Source organism: Cydia strobilella, chromosome 11 (assembly GCF_947568885.1).
Source record: "Cydia strobilella chromosome 11, ilCydStro3.1, whole genome shotgun sequence".
Classification (NCBI taxonomy): domain Eukaryota; kingdom Metazoa; phylum Arthropoda; class Insecta; order Lepidoptera; family Tortricidae; genus Cydia; species Cydia strobilella.
The window spans coordinates 9,662,841-9,685,258 of record NC_086051.1 but is presented as its reverse complement, the minus strand read 5'-3'; the positions used below and the strand labels follow the sequence as shown (position 1 = coordinate 9,685,258).

At 45.1% G+C, this 22,418-nt stretch overlaps 1 protein-coding gene across 1 annotated transcript in view; it reads left to right on the top strand.

Annotated features, from left to right (window-relative positions):
- The window catches only part of LOC134745204 (nucleoprotein TPR-like), a 58,023-nt gene that overhangs the window by 22,889 nt on the left and 12,716 nt on the right, over nt 1-22,418 (top strand). The window contains exons 8-13 of the mRNA XM_063679201.1: nt 269-379; nt 3,284-3,410; nt 6,053-6,152; nt 6,899-7,080; nt 10,325-10,425; nt 22,043-22,151. Of these exons, the coding sequence (XP_063535271.1) occupies nt 269-379; nt 3,284-3,410; nt 6,053-6,152; nt 6,899-7,080; nt 10,325-10,425; nt 22,043-22,151 (730 nt within the window). The remainder of the gene's footprint in view (nt 1-268; nt 380-3,283; nt 3,411-6,052; nt 6,153-6,898; nt 7,081-10,324; nt 10,426-22,042; nt 22,152-22,418) is intronic.

The window sequence follows — 22,418 nt, the reverse complement described above, 5'->3', positions numbered from 1 at the left end:
CGAGTCCGACTCTCACTTGGCCGGTTTTTAAGTTTTTATTGAATTGCTTCATTGTACTAGTGATAGAAATTTTAAATCTTTTTTGCTAAATTACAACTCCACATACATCAGTAGTGGCGAGGCTTAAATATGACCCAACTCCCACTATCTTGTCAATTAATTTATTGTTGACCCTGGGGGAAAAGTGTATCGTTATGATTTTCCAACACATCAAGTCACAAATATTCATAGACAACTAGAATTACAGTTATTTTTTCTATACAAGCAGGAAGGCGAAGAAGACGAGGAAGATATGGAGGAAGAGCAGGAAGTGGAGGCAGGCGAGGAGGAGGAGGAGGTTGAGGAGGGCACCGACGGAGATGCCAGTGCGGCGCACCAGGTACATGTTACACAACTACTAACAGCATCAGCTATGAAGACTATATAAAGGAGCAAAATCTATGTATGAAAAGTGTCCATCAAAAAACAGTAATTAGGCGGCGCCACCATACACCGAAATGAAATGTCGTAGACCTAGTATTTCATATAGATGTGCGACCGTGAGGGACAGAACATACGCGATGCGACAAAATTAAAAACACGTTTTAACATTCCTGACAACATACCAAAAACAACCTACGTAATTTGGTCGGGTTATTTCGGTCGCGTTCGATCGACACGGACGCCGGCTGCGTCATGTGATTGCACCATGTTCGCCTGGTGTTACCATTTCCACATTTTTGAATTTAGACCAACGTGACTTTCTGTTTCGGTGGTTTCGGTTTTCTTATTCTTTCTTGGTTCCGTGGTGGTTGCTTGGTTCAGTTTCTTGGTTCGCTGGTCTGGATCGCCATCAAATAACAGGATTGATCTTGTTTAAATATTGTTTGGAGCAGGTGATAGGAGTAGTACAGTGAAACACCTTATGTGTGATAGTATATAAGAACCTATATTCTCTAAATGCCTGCCTATATATACATGTTAGGTTGCGCTGACTCAAGCAATATGCGTTTATGTCGCAGTAAACCAAATCGTTACTGCTAAACACGGAAAGTGGACATTTGCCACATTACAGGCTGGACCACACTATAATATGCTAAATGCAGTACAGCTTCTAATTATTGTTTATACTCCGAAATATTTTGAGCTAAGTAATATTATGCTTCATAATTTCTAGGAACACTAACTGTATTTATGAAGTAACAGATGACGTCAATCCAGTCCAAATGAGTAACATGAGTTGTTATTAGGGTTCTGTACCCAAAGGGTAATAACGGGACCCTATTACTAAGACTTCTATGTCTGTCACCAGGTTGTATCTCATGAACCGTGATAACTGAAGCTAGCGTAATAGCTATTTCTGTTGCCGCTATAACAACAAATACTAAAAAGTACGGAACCCTCGGTGGGTGAGTCCGACCACAGATAAATAAATAGTTACTACGTAACAGATACATCATTCCCATATAAAAGCGAAAATACCTACGCTATAATAGCCTACAAAATCTTAATAATAATACCTGCTTCTCAGGACGAGAAAAAATGTACCATATGTACGCGCACAAAGAGTCGTGACTACGTTGCCCGCCGTGCGAGTCACGTGCCAACGCGTCATCGTAAGAATGCGCTAGGGTTGTACCTATGATGATTATTGTAATAAAACGAATGTCAACCACATTTTTTATTAGTCAATCACATATTTAAAAACAACACTTATAATACCTGACTCGAAAAACTCCTTAATTTACGATTTACGTACGCATGTTCAAAGAAATAAATGGTGACAAAATTCAAAAAGATAGATTTAAAATTAGTATTTTCACCTTTCTTCGTCTCTAGGCAATGAAAAAAACGACAAACTATCCTTTGTTTTTTGACTACTGAACAATATGTGAACAATAATTACGTGGTTTTGGCATTTCGAAGTGTAAGCACGGGAAACGTGCGGTGCGGGCGTTCGGCGGCCCTCTGTCGGTTGTATCGTCGACGATACGCCGAGCGGTAGGCATATAGCGCGTGGCCTTGGGCGAGTGACGGAGACCTGGTCCGACTCGCACTTGTCCGGTTTTTTAAAAATATATGTTAGGGTTACTGTTATAGTAAATTTTGTAGTCACAGTAAATTCACTGCCATATCTATTGACACGATTAAAACTAAAAATTAAAATGTTTAAAAATGCCAAAAAATTAATATATAGTTTGTCAAAGGACTGTCTCATTTCAAACATAGACAGAGAGAATCATACTATCATTGTTTATATACTAGACTACTAGCACCCAAAAGAAAAGGATAAGTATAGTTTTTTTTTTCTGGATCCATATATAAGATAAAGATAAAAAATATATAAAAAATGTTTTTATTGCACAGAACGAATACAATTGTAGTACATAGTAAGTACATATCACAAGTTACTGAAAAGAGTTGGCGCATAACTGACTTGACATTCGGAGGTTCCAGGAGTCCCCGCACTAGGCTAGGCCTGTATCGCGGGAGACCAGATGTACGTTTTTATGTCATGCGAGTTAACTAGAATAGTACATTTTACAACTAGTGTGAAAAGACATTTCACACGTGTTGTAAACGACGTTTTTTAATACAATTGCGAAAAAATAATAAATTAATATATCATTAGTAGAATCATACCACCAAACCAAACCAAAACCAAAAGTACCTATATATACAGCTAAGATACGCGAGCTGCCGCAGCCCGCGATACCTTCATACTCGTGCGCGCCCCGGCCGCGGCCGCCGCGGGCCCGGCGCGGGTTGGTCAACGACACCTCCTCATAACTCATGAGGCCCTGGTACCTGCTCCGCGCTAAATTCAATTTTAACTGCGTTTCGAAAGTATAGTTTGGAACTAAAAAGTAAAAAGCACTAGTTCGAGAAATTGAGCTTCTCGCACGCTACGCAGCCACAAAAAGTACCACTTTTTGAGCAACTGTATTAAAATAATATTTTTAAAATTGAGTACAAAAATGAGATTCAGGTTTATATACCTGGATTAAGATAAATGCAATTTCTGTTATTAGTTATTACATTATTGCTATTAAATTTGTTTCTAGGTTAGAAGGTTATAAGGTTATATATATGGATAAATTAATTTTTTATATGTTCTTTCACTGATATGTGTTAAAATTGTTAAATACCAAACGAAACCGTCAACGCCATCTAGCCGAGAATAGGCCAAAGTTGTAGGCGCCATCTGTCCGAGAATCAATTTTTCTTGATTTCCGAGGCACGTTTTTTCCTTGGACTGTATTCATCTTATACGGAGTTACATAGGTCTTTGGTTTGAATGCAGGAATCTCCCTTGCAGTCGCCGATGGGCGGATCGGAGGGCGAGCTGAGCGGCGCCGGCGCCGGCGAGCCCGACTCCGAGCCCGCGCCGCAGGGGCCGCAGATCGAGGCCATCAGCAGCGGCACCGAGCGTACGTATACCCATACCTAACACTCCGGCGAGCCCGACTCCGAGCCCGCGCCGCAGGGGCCGCAGATCGAGGCCATCAGCAGCGGCACCGAGCGTACGTATACCCATACCTAACACTCCGGCGAGCCCGACTCCGAGCCCGCGCCGCAGGGGCCGCAGATCGAGGCCATCAGCAGCGGCACCGAGCGTACGTATACCCATACCTAACACTCCGGCGCGCCCGACTCCGAGCCCGCGCCGCAGGGGCCGCAGATCGAGGCCATCAGCAGCGGCACCGAGCGTACGTATACCCATACCTAACACTCCGGCGAGCCCGACTCCGAGCCCGCGCCGCAGGGCCCGCAGATCGAGGCCATCAGCAGCGGCACCGAGCGTACGTATACCCATACCTAACACTCCGGCGAGCCCGACTCCGAGCCCGCGCCGCAGGGGCCGCAGATCGAGGCCATCAGCAGCGGCACCGAGCGTACGTATACCCATACCTAACACTCCGGCGAGCCCGACTCCGAGCCCGCGCCGCAGGGGCCGCAGATCGAGGCCATCAGCAGCGGCACCGAGCGTACGTATACCCATACCTAACACTCCGGCGAGCCCGACTCCGAGCCCGCGCCGCAGGGGCCGCAGATCGAGGCCATCAGCAGCGGCACCGAGCGTACGTATACCCATACCTAACACTCCGGCGAGCCCGACTCCGAGCCCGCGCCGCAGGGGCCGCAGATCGAGGCCATTAGCAGCGGCACCGAGCGTACGTATACCCATACCTAACACTCCGGCGAGCCCGACTCCGAGCCCGCGCCGCAGGGGCCGCAGATCGAGGCCATCAGCAGCGGCACCGAGCGTACGTATACCCATACCTAACACTCCGGCGAGCCCGACTCCGAGCCCGCGCCGCAGGGGCCGCAGATCGAGGCCATTAGCAGCGGCACCGAGCGTACGTATACCCATACCTAACACTCCGGCGAGCCCGAGCCCGCGCCGCAGGGGCCGCAGATCGAGGCCATCAGCAGCGGCACCGAGCGTACGTATACCCATACCTAACACTCCGGCGAGCCCGACTCTGAGCCCGCGCCGCAGGGGCCGCAGATCGAGGCCATTAGCAGCGGCACCGAGCGTACGTATACCCATACCTAACACTCCGGCGAGCCCGACTCCGAGCCCGCGCCGCAGGGGCCGCAGATCGAGGCCATCAGCAGCGGCACCGAGCGTACGTATACCCATACCTAACACTCCGGCGAGCCCGACTCCGAGCCCGCGCCGCAGGGGCCGCAGATCGAGGCCATCAGCAGCGGCACCGAGCGTACGTATACCCATACCTAACACTCCGGCGAGCCCGACTCCGAGCCCGCGCCGCAGGGGCCGCAGATCGAGGCCATCAGCAGCAGCACCGAGCGTACGTATACCCATACCTAACACTCCGGCGAGCCCGAGCCCGCGCCGCAGGGGCCGCAGATCGAGGCCATCAGCAGCGGCACCGAGCGTACGTATACCCATACCTAACACTCCGGCGAGCCCGACTCCGAGCCCGCGCCGCAGGGGCCGCAGATCGAGGCCATTAGCAGCGGCACCGAGCGTACGTATACCCATACCTAACACTCCGGCGAGCCCGACTCCGAGCCCGCGCCGCAGGGGCCGCAGATCGAGGCCATCAGCAGCGGCACCGAGCGTACGTATACCCATACCTAACACTCCGGCGAGCCCGACTCCGAGCCCGCGCCGCAGGGGCCGCAGATCGAGGCCATCAGCAGCGGCACCGAGCGTACGTATACCCATACCTAACACTCCGGCGAGCCCGACTCCGAGCCCGCGCCGCAGGGGCCGCAGATCGAGGCCATCAGCAGCGGCACCGAGCGTACGTATACCCATACCTAACACTCCGGCGCGCCCGACGCCGAGCCCGCGCCGCAGGGGCCGCAGATCGAGGCCATCAGCAGCGGCACCGAGCGTACGTATACCCATACCTAACACTCCGGCGCGCCCGACGCCGAGCCCGCGCCGCAGGGGCCGCAGATCGAGGCCATCAGCAGCGGCACCGAGCGTACGTATACCCATACCTAACACTCCGGCGCGCCCGACTCCGAGCCCGCGCCGCAGGGGCCGCAGATCGAGGCCATCAGCAGCAGCACCGAGCGTACGTATACCCATACCTAACACTCCGGCGAGCCCGAGCCCGCGCCGCAGGGGCCGCAAAAATTACTTCAAAACAAGTGACAAATTCTCTGAAAATCGACTTAATTTCAACGTAATTTTGATACTTAAACAATCTACAACATTTGCTGAAACTATTCTTATACATCAATTTGTATAATTTACCACCATAATTTTTTGATGAATTTTTAAAAAACTGCCCCTTTTCTTCATATATTACCGGTGACGCACGCTCGCGACCTCATTATTAAAAGGCAAGATGAGAACACGTGCTAATAGAAACCAATACTTGTTATTTAGATATTACGTAACCAAACGTGTATAATTTGAATGACTAAATCTATCAATTTTAAAATGTTGCTCCAAAATCGACTACGGCCTCTTAAATGTAATGTAACATTAAAACACAAGTTACGGTATGTTCATAATGTGACATGTGACGTCCATGCTCATGAAAGTGGCGAAGTGTGAAGTAATCGACTCTATTTTGGTATACAGCCAGCGGAGCCCTGTCGCTCGGTGGCAGCGGCGGCGACGACGGCGACGACAGTATTGTTCCCTCCACCCCTACCCTCTACGTACCGAGACGAAACGACGGGTAACACGACATTTTTTTATTATTCTAATTTTTTAGATACTTTTCGCATCTACAGTGTGTAAATCCAATACAACTAATAAATTAAACTAAATATATAATTTATCTGTGTAATCAACTAATCATTAATTAAGAAGTTTTTTAAATTACACTTCATTACAACCCCGTAATTGATTTTTGATAATTTACCGAGCTGCAATGTATCGCAAGTGCAAACATTACGAGATACGAGCTTTTTATGGTAACTGCCGACAAGCTTTGACAGTTACTTTAAAAAGCTCGTACCTCGTAACTTTTGTGTTGCTTTACATTGCGGGCCGAATTGTTTTGTATGGTTAAAACATTCACTGCCCCCAACGCACATGTGCGTTCACCGCCATACAAGTTTGTTCCTAGGCCACGCTCCCTGGCAGTGAATGCGTTAAATTTTTTATTGCATTTCTAAGAAAAAAATATCTCAATATACTTATTAGGTCCTATGCTGTTTAAATATTCGCCCGTATTAGATTTACCTACACACTATTTCTATTTCGACTAGGATCAGATTGTGCGTCGGCATAAAAAATTACTTCCAGGTCCCACAGACGCCATTTCATACTAAATGTATAAAAAAACCCTGGGAGTCGAGATGGCTAGAACTCTAGGGGTTGAATAGCCCGGCGCTCCCAACTATTATAAAAATGTCAGAAACAGCTGCACGCTGACCGTACGCTTTTGCTGGTTGGCTAATTTTTCTCCTCCATGTTCAGGTTCGGCGAGGCGGTGGTGTCTCCTTTAGGTGCAGGCGGGGCGACCGGCGTGGGGGCCGCAGCGGGTGCGCGCTTCACGTTCGCGGAGGCAGGCACGGCCTCGCACCACGACACGCACGCCGACCTGGCCGCCGCACTGCCGCCCGCCATGCCCGCGCCCAGCCCCGCCATCTCCGACTCACGTATGTAACTCACTTACTTCACGGTCGCGGAGGCGGGCACGGCCTCGCACCACGACACGCACGCCGACCTGGCCGCCGCACTGCCGCCCGCCATGCCCGCGCCCAGCCCCGCCATCTCCGACTCACGTATGTAACTCACTTACTTCACGGTCGCGGAGGCGGGCACGGCCTCGCACCACGACACGCACGCCGACCTGGCCGCCGCACTGCCGCCCGCCATGCCCGCGCCCAGCCCCGCCATCTCCGACTCACGTATGTAACTCACTTACTTCACGGTCGCGGAGGCGGGCACGGCCTCGCACCACGACACGCACGCCGACCTGGCCGCCGCACTGCCGCCCGCCATGCCCGCGCCCAGCCCCGCCATCTCCGACTCACGTATGTAACTCACTTACTTCACGGTCGCGGAGGCGGGCACGGCCTCGCACCACGACACGCACGCCGACCTGGCCGCCGCACTGCCGCCCGCCATGCCCGCGCCCAGCCCCGCCATCTCCGACTCACGTATGTAACTCACTTACTTCACGGTCGCGGAGGCGGGCACGGCCTCGCACCACGACACGCACGCCGACCTGGCCGCCGCACTGCCGCCCGCCATGCCCGCGCCCAGCCCCGCCATCTCCGACTCACGTATGTAACTCACTTACTTCACGGTCGCGGAGGCGGGCACGGCCTCGCACCACGACACGCACGCCGACCTGGCCGCCGCACTGCCGCCCGCCATGCCCGCGCCCAGCCCCGCCATCTCCGACTCACGTATGTAACTCACTTACTTCACGGTCGCGGAGGCGGGCACGGCCTCGCACCACGACACGCACGCCGACCTGGCCGCCGCACTGCCGCCCGCCATGCCCGCGCCCAGCCCCGCCATCTCCGACTCACGTATGTAACTCACTTACTTCACGGTCGCGGAGGCGGGCACGGCCTCGCACCACGACACGCACGCCGACCTGGCCGCCGCACTGCCGCCCGCCATGCCCGCGCCCAGCCCCGCCATCTCCGACTCACGTATGTAACTCACTTACTTCACGGTCGCGGAAGCGGGCACGGCCTCGCACCACGACACGCACGCCGACCTGGCCGCCGCACTGCCGCCCGCCATGCCCGCGCCCAGCCCCGCCATCTCCGACTCACGTATGTAACTCACTTACTTCACGGTCGCGGAGGCGGGCACGGCCTCGCACCACGACACGCACGCCGACCTGGCCGCCGCACTGCCGCCCGCCATGCCCGCGCCCAGCCCCGCCATCTCCGACTCACGTATGTAACTCACTTACTTCACGGTCGCGGAGGCGGGCACGGCCTCGCACCACGACACGCACGCCGACCTGGCCGCCGCACTGCCGCCCGCCATGCCCGCGCCCAGCCCCGCCATCTCCGACTCACGTATGTAACTCACTTACTTCACGGTCGCGGAGGCGGGCACGGCCTCGCACCACGACACGCACGCCGACCTGGCCGCCGCACTGCCGCCCGCCATGCCCGCGCCCAGCCCCGCCATCTCCGACTCACGTATGTAACTCACTTACTTCACGGTCGCGGAGGCGGGCACGGCCTCGCACCACGACACGCACGCCGACCTGGCCGCCGCACTGCCGCCCGCCATGCCCGCGCCCAGCCCCGCCATCTCCGACTCACGTATGTAACTCACTTACTTCACGGTCGCGGAGGCGGGCACGGCCTCGCACCACGACACGCACGCCGACCTGGCCGCCGCACTGCCGCCCGCCATGCCCGCGCCCAGCCCCGCCATCTCCGACTCACGTATGTAACTCACTTACTTCACGGTCGCGGAGGCGGGCACGGCCTCGCACCACGACACGCACGCCGACCTGGCCGCCGCACTGCCGCCCGCCATGCCCGCGCCCAGCCCCGCCATCTCCGACTCACGTATGTAACTCACTTACTTCACGGTCGCGGAGGCGGGCACGGCCTCGCACCACGACACGCACGCCGACCTGGCCGCCGCACTGCCGCCCGCCATGCCCGCGCCCAGCCCCGCCATCTCCGACTCACGTATGTAACTCACTTACTTCACGGTCGCGGAGGCGGGCACGGCCTCGCACCACGACACGCACGCCGACCTGGCCGCCGCACTGCCGCCCGCCATGCCCGCGCCCAGCCCCGCCATCTCCGACTCACGTATGTAACTCACTTACTTCACGGTCGCGGAGGCGGGCACGGCCTCGCACCACGACACGCACGCCGACCTGGCCGCCGCACTGCCGCCCGCCATGCCCGCGCCCAGCCCCGCCATCTCCGACTCACGTATGTAACTCACTTACTTCACGGTCGCGGAGGCGGGCACGGCCTCGCACCACGACACGCACGCCGACCTGGCCGCCGCACTGCCGCCCGCCATGCCCGCGCCCAGCCCCGCCATCTCCGACTCACGTATGTAACTCACTTACTTCACGGTCGCGGAGGCGGGCACGGCCTCGCACCACGACACGCACGCCGACCTGGCCGCCGCACTGCCGCCCGCCATGCCCGCGCCCAGCCCCGCCATCTCCGACTCCGCTCGAAACGGAAAGTACGGCTGAAGTGAATGTCACTACGGCGTCATCTACTTCAGCTGTTAAACTCGGGACACGATTTTTTTTTAGACTACGGCTCGTTAATAAAATAGCATAGTTATATTGTATGATAATTTTTACATCTCGTATGAAAGTTTACAGTTCAGTCCTGTATAATCTCTGCCGATTAAGTATTTTCTACTTTATGATAGGAAACTCGTACCGTGCCAAACTGTGCCGTGCCGACTGCCGAACGCTTGCTATGCTCTTGATGTGTACGCTCTCAGCACGGTTCACGTACATTCCCAAACGATGAAGTCTTTTTAGTATACTATAGATAGATAGAGTTAGACCAAGAAAAGTCTGCAGCGATTTTGATAGCACACGCAGTGCAAGTGTTATTTATACGTCATAATTCCATAATCGTGTTAATTTAAACGTTTGACGTTTAAATTAACACTTGCATTGCGTGTGCTATCAAACTATATCTAAACTAATCTAACTCTATAGTTAGACCAAGAAAAGTCTGCAGCGATTTTGATAGCACACCACTAATGCCCGTTCTCGAAAATATTCAGAAATTTTGTAAAGTAAACCTCGTGAAGGGTAAAGTACCTTGACACCTTGGTACCTTGACATGACTCACGGTGCAACGGTTAATTTTCATAGCCATTCTAGAAACTACTCTTAATATTTACAAATACGTTCAATGCGTTTTGATGTTATAGGATCGGAAGGCAATGAGAGTCGCGAGTGGGAAGAATCTCGCGTGGAGGAGGAAGCGGTAGCTGTCAGCTCTCAAGGCAGCGAACCCTCGTCTCCACACCAGGTTAGTTTAGTAGCTACAATGAATCGTAGCGTAAGAGCGTTTTCACATTGTACGATCCAATATCGGATAGCAGTAAACTATATAACGTATGTGCTTTCTATATTTAATAATACATTAAACCTTTTCGACGCCGTGTCAAACACAAGAGCTGTCATGCAGACGCCACGTCACCGAAGTGTCAAAACTTAAATTGAACTTTATGCATATGCATGTAGGTTTATGGTGCTCTGTGGTCTATGACCGATTAATCGGTCTTTGGCGTTGAACCTGCGGTGCGTATATATCGGTCATTGGCGTCCAAAAGGTTAATAAATCTGCATGGCAGAAAAAAAAATTACGCAAAAAGGAGGAAAGGAGGACTTCATGCCACAGGGCACTTTTTAACTTGCTGTTTTTCTCATCATCAGGGGTCATCTGACATAAAATTGGCACTTATAATTTCAGACATGTCGAAGGGACATGACCATGACCCCTCTTAGCTGTCAGAAACCATATTTGTGACATGAAGATAATAATCCGTCATGATATTTACGTCCACCATGTAAACACAACACGGTCGTTTTGTTTTCTTTATCATGAATCGTTACTTTCTGTCCTGAATATTTTAAACACGAACGAAAGGAAAAAACGGAACCCTTATAGGATCACTCGTGCGTCTGTCTGTCACAGTCTATTGTCTCCGAAACTACTGGACCAATTAAGTTGACATTTGGTACACATATGTAAGATTGTGACCCAAAGACGGACATGTAACGTAAACAAATGAATTTTAAACATGGGGGCCACTTTTGGGGGATAAATAAGAAAATTAAAAAATAAAGTTTTTTAAACTATATCGTGTTACATATGAAATGAAAGAGCTCATTGTGAGAATCTCAAATAGAAAATAGCCAAAAAATAACCACCCCCCCTCCCCCCCCTTATCTCCGAAACTACTGGGGCTAAAATTTTGAAAAAAATACACAAAATAGTTCCTATAGATCACAGGAAAACCTATTAAAAATGTGCAGTCAAGCGTGAGTCGGAATTAATTACTTAGTTTTTGATCCGACCCCTAAGACATTTAACTCACGTTTCACATAAAAAATACATTATTAAAAATTGTGTAATGTACGGAACCCTTGGAACGCAAGTCCGATTTTTTAAATTTTACGAGTGTTTATTTTATTGTAAGCGACAATAGCGACATAATCTATGCAATTGAAACGGTCCCCTTAGTATGACGAGTGAAAGAGAGAGAGTTCAATTGCTAATTAATTTATTCGACATTGTGTCAGCACGAACTACGTTTCTGATTAAGAAAAAATAAAGTCATGCATGACTGATAAGAATCGTGCTATCAAGCGATTATGCGCATTTTGATTTAATTAGACATTTGCGTTGGTGATCAAGGTCAAAAATAGATTTACAAACATAAATCCTCCACACATTTGTTCATAAAACACACAGTGTACTTCTAATAAATCTAGTCGGTCAACCAACTTATATGAAATCATTTTGTTAGAAGCTTTTTCAACCCAATCATAGCTTGGTTTCGTAAATCTAGCTGTAAAATGTAATATATGTATACATATTGCTGAACTTCTAGAATCAGTGGATAATGATATTTCAAGTAGAAGGGAACCAACTAACTACATCAATAGGTAATTTACGAGCTATGCGTTTGGCTGTGTTGTAATAATGCTTCCAATAACCGAGCCCCGAGCATTACTTGGCATTACTAATCGTCATATCAACGTGTGCAACGGAAATCGTCGCGTCAGCGACTGCTTAACATAATGGCCGTTCATCACCGACTGAATGATGCGTTTGGAAAAAAGACTATTCATAATAGAAATCGCTTTGCGGAGATAATATGCTACTTATGCTAGTAATTTATGCCAACGTAATCGGTTTAAACTTGAATGTGTATTGCACTGCCGGATGGCGATTTCGCTAGCATGCAGCTGGCGCGTTTAAGATATTAATTGTAAACTAAGTGCCAGTTGCACCATCCGCACTTGACAGACTGATCAACGTCAACCGGCGCGCCGCGGCGGTTTACTATAAAACTTTCCATACAATGAAATTTAGCGAACTCTTTAACGATCACAAACAGTTGGTGCAACCGACCCTAACTCTTGTCGTTAAATTTGACTTAATGATTCGGTAAAAAAAATATTGCTATTACCCCTAAACCCCTACTATCCCTAAAATTATTATGAATGCGAATGTAACTCAATGTATCTGTCTGTTTCTTACCTCATCACAGAACCGCTTCACGCTTAACCTCAACGCAGACCCGCTGAAATATTGTATGGAGATAGTTTTAAGCCCGGGGAAGGCTACGTAGAGTAGTTTTTTCAGTCATCATCATCATTCCACTCAGAACGCAGACGAAGTTGCGGGCAGAAGCTAGTAGTAAATAAATATCCATACTAATATTATAAATGCGAAAGTCTGTCTGTCTGTGTGTTACCTCTTCACGCTTAAACCGCTGAACCGATTTAGTTAAAATTTGGCGTAGAGATAGTTTGAGTCCCGGGGAAGGACATAGGATAGTTTTTATCCCGAAAATCATCCCTTAAGAGGGTGAAAAGCGGGGTGGAATCATGGTGGAATTGAGATAATAAATGAGTTGCCTAATATTTGTGTGCACATTATGCTCAAATTGAATGATTGCTAATATAAGACTTTCTCCAGGCGCTATTCTTACTCTAGCTGGGGTTACTAAGTCTACGCAGACGAAGTCGCGGGCAAAAGCTAGTAACAAATAACCTAGATGTTATCCGAGTGTCATCTTTATTAAGTTGTCTATTGACTTTAATTAGCATTTATAATTAAGGCCTCGTTAAACCCCTATGCCAGCTGTATAAACTCTGAAGTGGCTGTAAACATACGTGTAAGACTGTAAGGCATAAATACCTACCTGTTTCAATTTGCAACTCTACCTAGTCGGCTCATAAGTTCTGTCATATACATAGTATCAAATAAAATCAAAAGTTTAAGTTTATTCCGTATAATTTGTACAGCGTTTGAAAGCTTATAAACTAGAGAATCTAAATGTATAACATTTATTCAAAATGACCGCCATAATTATCTACACAGGCTTGAAGTCTTCGTGGCCAGTCGTCAATGGATTCACGCACCACTTTCATGTCGATATTGGCCACTGCCGTAGCAAGAGACTTTTTCAGCGAGTCTAGATTTGCATGAGGTTTTGAGCACACCTTTTCCTCTAAATACTGCCATATTTTATAGTCTAAAGGATTAAGATCTGGGCTAGAGGAGGGCCAATCTTCATGCCGTATAAAGTCGATTTTATTGGAGGCGAGCCAGGCTTGTGTAGACTTTGCCTTATGGGCTGGAGCAGAGTCCTGATGGAAAACCCAATGCTGGTTTAGAAACATCGTATGGGATAGTGGTTTCACAATATTAGTCAACACCGTGTCTTGGTACACTTTGGCACTAGTTTTTACTCCTTTCTCACAAAAATGCATACTAGTGACGCCCGCATAAGAAACTCCCAGCCAAACCATCACCGATGAAGGGTGATGACCTCTTTGAATACGGGGAATGCTATTAGACGCTTCTTTACTATTGCGAGCGTACACTCTATCATTTTGTTTATTACAGTTTTCTTCTATGTCAAAAATTTTCTCGTCCGAAAACAGTATACAACGGTGCTTATTTTTAGCGTACTTCTTCAATAAAGCTTTAGATCTTTTAAGCCTTAAAGCTTTAAGCCGACCATTGAGAAGATGGCCAGTTTTTCGTTTATAAGCACGAAGTCTCAGGTCTTGCTTAAGCACTCTTTTCACCGTGTTTTTGCTCAAACCCATCTGGAGGGCCATAACTTTTTGTTTCATAGCGGGATTTCTGGCAATGCGTGCCCTAATTGCTTGTACAACCGCTGGAGTCCTAGCTGTACGCGGACGACCGCTTCTTTTCTTGTCATTTAAACTAGAGACCTCACTGTATCTTTCTATGGTACGATACACAAATCTTAGAGAGAATTTTAAATTTTCAAGTAGCTTAAAAATTTTAGTCGGCGAGTGACCACAACGATATAGTGCAATTATTGCGGTACGGCTATCTTTAAGCGTCCACTCCATGTTGAAGAAAACAGAAAATTGCAAAATTATTCGCTCCGTGCAAAGCGGGTGGTGAGGGAAGCCGAAACGATCACAGCGCTCACTACGGCTAAAAAAGTCAACTACGTCGGGAGGCATGTCCTGTCAAATGTATGATTTTGTAGTAAACATTCGATGTTTTTAAGATAAAAATGGTCTACACAGCAAGCTGTGTTGTTATAAATTGTGAAAACACTAGCAGAAATAGTGACTGCAAATTTTATAGATTTCCTACAACATTGTGGAAACAAGAACAGCGCAATAAATGGATAATTGCCGTAAGAAGAATAAAGTAAGTCACCTATCCTAACCTCTAAAATCATACCTTCCTTAAATACGCAATAATTTGATTTATGTTGTAATCGTATGAAGTTTTGACGGTGAATTATTTTGTTACAGTCCCGATGGATCTATGGCACCCAAAACCGGACGACAGAATTTGCAGTGCTCACTTTATCAGTGGTAGAAAAGCTGATGAACAAGCCAGTCCCAGTTATGTTCCAAGGATATTTCCCCCTGAGTACAAATCAAGGCGGATTGACGAAAATGCCGCAATATCGAGGTTTCAACGTTATATGGAACGAAGAAACGCGAAAAAAATAGAAGCAGTTAGTGCTAGTGCTAGTAATACAAGTGAGTTTGAATTGCTAGAAAATAGTGTTAGTGTGTCTTTAAAAATTGATAGTGAATGTCAAGTGGACCTATATCCAGATGGACAAAATCCAGGAAAGACGTTTACCTGTAACAGGTACATATTTTATGGAAAAGAAACATGTGATGCTGAAGTTCAAACAGAAATAGATATCAGTACAAAGATTATGAAGGATTTTAAAATAACAAAACACCGAGGCTGTAATACTGCTAAAAGTATTTCTGTGGATCGAGCCACCATAACTGACAATAAATATTTTGCTGGATTTCAATCTATTAAAACCGATGAACAGCTTCTAGATCTTGCAGGTGTTACTCTTAACAACTTCTACTTTTTATTAAAAACTACACAAAAAAATCACAAATATATGGTGAGCGAAAAAGATAGACTTCTACTTTTCTTGATGAAAATGAAACTTGGTGTCACATTTTCAGCACTGAGTGTTTTGTTCGGTATTCATAGAACAACAGTGTCAAGAATATTCTGCTCATACGTTGAAGAAATAGCAGCTGCTACATCGAATTTGGTTTTTTGGCCAAACAAAAATGCTGTGGAGCAGACAATGCCAGAATGCTTCCGTCCAGAGTATAGTAACACTCGAGTAATTATTGATTGTACAGAGTTTCCTATAGAAGTACCATCAAGTGTCGATAATCGTGTGTTATGCTACTCACACTATAAGAAGGGTTTTACAGCTAAAGTGCTTATTGGTATTACTCCAGGAGGCTTCATTTCGTTCAAGTCAAAAGTAAGTGGTGGAAGAAAAAGTGACTCACAAATAACAGTAGAGTCAGGATTAGTCGACTACTTAGAAAATGGGGACATTGTATTGGCTGATAAGGGATTTCCGGCAATAAAAAAGGTAATTGATGAAAGTGGAAAAGAAATTGCTATTATTATGCCACCTTTTCTCAAGAATAAAAGTGAATTTACAAGAGAAGAGACAGATGCAAATTATAAAATAGCTCGAGTCAGAATTCATGTTGAAAGAATAATGCAGCGACTAAAAATTTATCAGATTTTACATAAAATTCCTGAAAATTTATTTTATCACATTGATGATATTTTACATGTTTGTTGTGTACTGGTAAACCTGCAACCACCTATATTTTCCAACAAATAAAACAACAGTTTTTTTTACAATACTTATGTATTTGTACATTATTGAAAAAGCTATTAAAACATTGCATTTTAATTTGTTTTTATTTCACACATAAAACCTGTAAATGTTATGTTGCTTTTCATGCCTGATGGACCCTTATGCACATGGAGCACAAGGAACCATTATTAGGCATTGAACGCCACATATTTATAACATGGGCCCGTGGACCTATGAAAATGTGATAATCAATTTAAGGTATGTTATGACCTAGCACTGGACTGATCAAGATCTTCACAAGTCTACTGTACAGTCAAGTTCATAAATGTGTGTAAATTTTATCACCATATTGCAATGGATTAGGTGAAGAAATGTATGCATATTTATGAATTCGACTGTACATACCTACCATTTGTCATATATTTAGGTATGTTAGGATTCTAGGATATTAAAATGTTAAGTTCCTTACTTACATTTAGAAATGTGTATTGCAATTTTGAACTTAGTGTGATACTGCAATATTCAGCTACTTTACTATACCTATAAGTACATATAAAAAAAACAGTAATAAACATTTTCAATTACAACATTTAAACATTAATATAATTTAACTCTGTTAACTAAAATTTTATAATTAATCAGTATTTAGTACAGCTAACAACATAAATAGGTGATTCTTTTTTACACAAACATCTTTAATTCAAAACATAACACAAAGACTTGGAAGAGGAAAACAATGTAGAAGTTGACTTATGTCATTTATATTTAATAATGATGCTAACTGTACTTATTGAGATCAGTAATAGTTACCTTTTATTACATATTTGAAATGTTAATTACCTAACATTGTATTAATTATATTTTTACCTGTAAAACTACGCTGGTTTTTCTCACTTTGGCTTGTTCTTGTAGAATACAAGAGCGGTAGATAATAAGCAAAGTAAAATTCTTCACTTTTTAAAATTGCTGCTTTAATAAAGTCTTCGTCTCTGTCTACTCTTACTATGCAACTACCTTTTGGTGAATATATAAAGAGATCACATATAGTCATACCAGTGACATACATTTGCACTTGGATTTGGGTATAATATAATTTGCTTCTTTTTAGTTCTGGTTCATCATTCACAAACTCCAAATATTGCACGTTACATTTTTTTATATCAAAATCTACAATAGGTTGGTTTTTACAAGATATAGGACATTTAACTTCTACTAACATTCTGACACATTCATCGCATACAACTACACCGTCTACACTAGTGCACAACCAAGGCTGATCTTTGCTAACAATCACTCCGAGTCTAATTACTCTGCAGGTTGTCAAAATTTGGTATTCTTCCAATACATACTTTTCATTATTTTTACCATACTGAGTAGCTGAGCAATCAATTGGATTTGGAAATAAAATCTGTTGTGCTAGTCTCTCCACTGTTTTTGTTTTACGTACTTTTATGTTGTGTACATTAGTACTGGAAGAAGTTCTTAGCTTCCTCGCCGAGTACCACTCTTCGCACATTGATTGTTCTATTGTGTCACTACATAATTTAAAAATGTCTTTATCTTCCAACACAACATTTGTTTCATAAAAGTTTTTTAATGTTTTTTCTATAACTAGACTAGAATCACTTTTGTATACTTCAAACTCTTTTCTAAAAATATTAAAGTTTTCAAGGCATGTCACACAATCTTCTCTTTGAATATTAATATCAGTCTGTTCTACTAAATTTTGGACAACTTTGCTAACGGAAATTTCAATATCTTCTGCACAATTTTTTGCAGCAGCTTCCAGTACACGTTTCAAGGCACAATCTTCCTTAAAATCTCAGACACCAAACTGAAAAGCCTCACACTTGTGTTTTTTTGATGTAGGATACATTTCGTGGAAGTATCTGCCTTTGGAATACTTTTCGTTCGTAAATTGTCGGACACTTGGCTTGCCCCATCTTTGTTCCTGGCTGGTTTTAGTGGAACTCTCTTCATGATTGATGTAGTAAATTAGTGCTGCAATGTGCTTGCATTTTCCACTTTTGTTATAAACACAATCGCATGTTACACTTGTAACATGACGATTGGTATTAAGAATTAAGGCTGTCTTGTACGCTGTCGCCGTCACAGAGGCTTGACGAACCACTCTGGCTTTGATCATGTAGCTCCTGTCGCCTTGCCGGATGTCTTGCACCTCCACTACGTGCCCAGCTAACACCAAATTTTTGCCCTTATTCATTGTTTCGGGCTGGAAGATAATTTCATGAGTAATGGCACGAAACCCTGTTTCCGTCACAAGCACGTTCATTTTTAACTGAAAACCACAATGCTAATGTAATTGGCAATACAACCACCGTCCAAATATGTCTAATATACTGTAAAATCATTAGATTTCATTGAAATTATTACGATGTTTACTTACTTCTCGTTTGAAAATTTTGTGACAGATTATCCCAAAGTTGCGCCCGCTAGGCGGCGCTGTCGTCGTGCACGGTCCCAATACTACTCAAATATTTAATAAAGATTCGAAATTCAAATGCAGAACGGTTTTTGTTTTAGGAGTTCCAAATTTAAATTTTAAAGGCCAGTGACAGAACTTATGAGCCGACTAGGTATACACAATCAAGAACGACGTTCGTTCCGCATGGCTGACAACCATTGTACTGGACTTTTGTTGTTGTACTGGCATGACTGGCACTCTAGTGTATTAAGAAATATATGACACATTACATGTGTGTTATCGATACAGTATGTAAGTTTTGGGTATAATACAAACAGTGACAATAGTTTGTTACTTTTATTTATAAGTTATGCTTCGATGAGTTAATACGATTTTTTTTAATTGCTGATTAAATAGTACGGTCGGCGTGTCACACAATATGAATAGCGCGCGTCAAAAAATTTACAAATAACATTATTCTTGCTGCATCACACATACCAAGATTTGAAGCCAGTACCAGACTACCAATCTACTACCAACCTACTAGGCTAAACTGGTTGTTAATTTTAATGTTACTTCTTATGACTAAAGCTAAAGACGCCGGTTCGAATCCGGCCTTCACCACTGGAGGGCTTCGTCACTTTTTCTTTAATATATGTCATCTATTACAGTTTATAGTTACTTCTTATGCTTTGAAAATTTGTCTTTGACGATATTTCTAATCGACGATTCAAGTGTTTGTTGCTAGGTCTACTTGAATAATAATAGATTTTACAACAAGGGCATAAAAGCGATCCATTTTTACCCGAGGCAATTTATTGGTCCGCGCCCAGCGAGGACCAATATAGTCGAGGATAAAAATGGACATTTATGCCTGAGTTATACACTCTGCTTTTCACTTCTCATGCTCGTAAAGTTCGATTTTAAGTCGTGCGTAAAAAATAAAAACATCTATTACGACCCTTATCGACTCAGCAATAAAGTCCAAAATCTGCCATACAAACTGCCAGCCCTGCCGGCGCGCCCCCAACCGGCGCACTACCGACCGGCGTGCCCCGCGCCACGGACCGGCGCGAGTACAATTTTTTTTAGTCTTGAATAAATACGGTAAAATAACCTACAATATTGGATATTTTTGTATATTTTATTCACAATCGAAGTGAAAAGTAGAGTGTATAACTCAGGCATAAATGTCCATTTTTATCCTCGACTATATTCGTCCTCGCTGCGCTCGGACCAATAAAATGCCTCGGGTAGGAATGGATTGTTTTATGCCCTTGTTGTACAATCTACTATTTCACTTCAATTGTCGGTAAAGTACCTATATATAAAAATATCCAATATTGTAGGTTATTTTACCGTATTTATTCAAGACTATACTCGAACCTGGCGGGGGCCCGGGCAACGCCGGTCCGGGGGGCGCCGGCGGGGCTTGCAGTTTGTATGGCAGATTTTGAACTTTATTGCTAAGTCAATAAGGGTCATAATAGATGATTTTACTTCATGCACTAGAGCTTAAAAAGCGATTTTATGTCGTCTACGCACGACCTCTAGCCGAACTTTACGAACATGAGAAGTGAAAAGCATATTTTGTATCTAGAATATTTATTTTCACCTCAGCAGCTCGAACAAGCCTACTTTCGTCACTCCCTGGAGTGAGGAAAGTGCGACTTTCCTCACTCCACGTGAGTGAAACAAGTAACTTTTTAATTTAGTGAAGGCCATGAACTGCCACTTCATACTTCTATTAGAAATTCGTGTTTTTTTTTGTTTCTGTATTATTTTGTGTAATTCGAAATACATTTTAACCTTTAATATTAATATGTTCTCACTACTGCGGTGAAAAATTATATGTGCAACACGAGAGCAAAGTTATTTTACATCTCGTGTTTTTGAGTCCCTCGCTACGCTCAAGATTCTAACTTAGAATCACTCGCTTCGCTCGTGATTCAATTATATAATCTTTCGCTTTCATGGGACTCAAAATAAACACTCGCAAGAAAAACCAACTTGCCTCTCTTGTTGCACAAATAACTATTGTATTGTATGTCGTGTGCGGGCTGCATTAAATGGCATTCTATGCACTAGGCTAGGGCATAAAGTCAAACATCTATTACGACACTTATTGTCCTAGCAATAGAGTCCAAAACCTGTCACACAACCACCGTGCAGCGAGGCGCGCGTCGTCCCAGCATTCGGCGGCGCACGGGCTCAAGTACTAATTTATTTAGTCCCGAATTTAACCTTTTGGACGCCAATGACCGATATATACGCACCGTAGGTTCAACGCCAAAGACCGATTAATCGGTCATAGACCACAGAGCAACATAGACCTACATGCATATGCATAAAGTTGAATTTCAGCATAGAGTAACTTATACTAGAGCGGTACTGTCATAGCAAATTTTGTAACCCCAGTAAATTCACTGCCATCTGTCGACACACTTTAAAACTAAAAATGAAGATTTATAAAAATACGATAAAATGTATTTAAATATGGATAAATGATTTTTTTTATTTGCAATAAATATTTTTATGATTTTGACCCATGTTCTTACACTGATATGCGTTAAAACTGTTAAATAACAAACGAAACCGTCAACGCCATCTATACGACAGTAGGCCAAAGCTAGTAGCGCCCTCTGAACGAGAATCAATTTTTCTTGATTTTCGAGGCACGTTTTTTCCTTAGACTGTATCCATCTATTACGGAGTTATATCTATCATGGAGACTGTATAAAGGAGCCAAATCTCTATGTATGAAAAGTGTCCATCAAAAAACAGTAATTAGGCGGCGCCACCATACACCGAAATACTACCAAAAACAACCTACGTAATTTGGTCGGGTTATTTGTTGCCTTATATGGTTCATGTTAAACTCATGTCCCAGAGCCTAACTAGCGCCACCGAAGAGATTAGGAACTATTATTTAAAGCTTAACGCGGTCACTTTTACAACAATTCTGCCATAAGAGATTGCGATCTTTTCTATACCATCCATAATATCTATCTTTGATTTCAGTTTTGACACTTCGGTGACGTGGCGTCTGGATGACAGCTTTTGTGTTTGACACGGCGTCGAAAAGGTTAAACATCATACAATACGCCGACATATGTATTATTTCGGTATATTGTCCTCGCAATCGAAATAAAAAGCAGTGTACAACTCTAGCATAAATACCAATACAATCCTCGATCTATATCAACCCTCGCTTCGCTCGGGACGGGACCCATGTACGGCTTCGAATGAAGTCGTTTTATGGTCTGGTGTGGTCTCGTACAATGTAGCATTTACGGTGACAGTTTTATAGATATACATCGTCCTCGCAGGTCGCCGAAGAGGGGCGCGAGGCGGAGGCGAGCGCGCCGGCGGGCGCGCCGCGCCGCGGGCCGCCGCCGCGCGCGCTGTCGCCGCACCAGCGCTGGATGCGAGCCGCCGGTACGTAACACATTACATTACACAACACAAACCCCCTTGCCTTGTACTAATTAATGAACTTCACTCATCTTTATTACGTAGCGAAATCTTGCTTGTCATCGATCCCAAAGGTCAGGGTTCCAAATTATCCAGATACGATTATAGTCTTTGATAATTATTGCGATAATTATCCGATAAATGTCGAATAATTATCCCAGGTATGGATGGTGCTATATTTATTTTCTTTGAATTCTTTGATAGTAAAAAATAATGATTGGGGCGTATTTT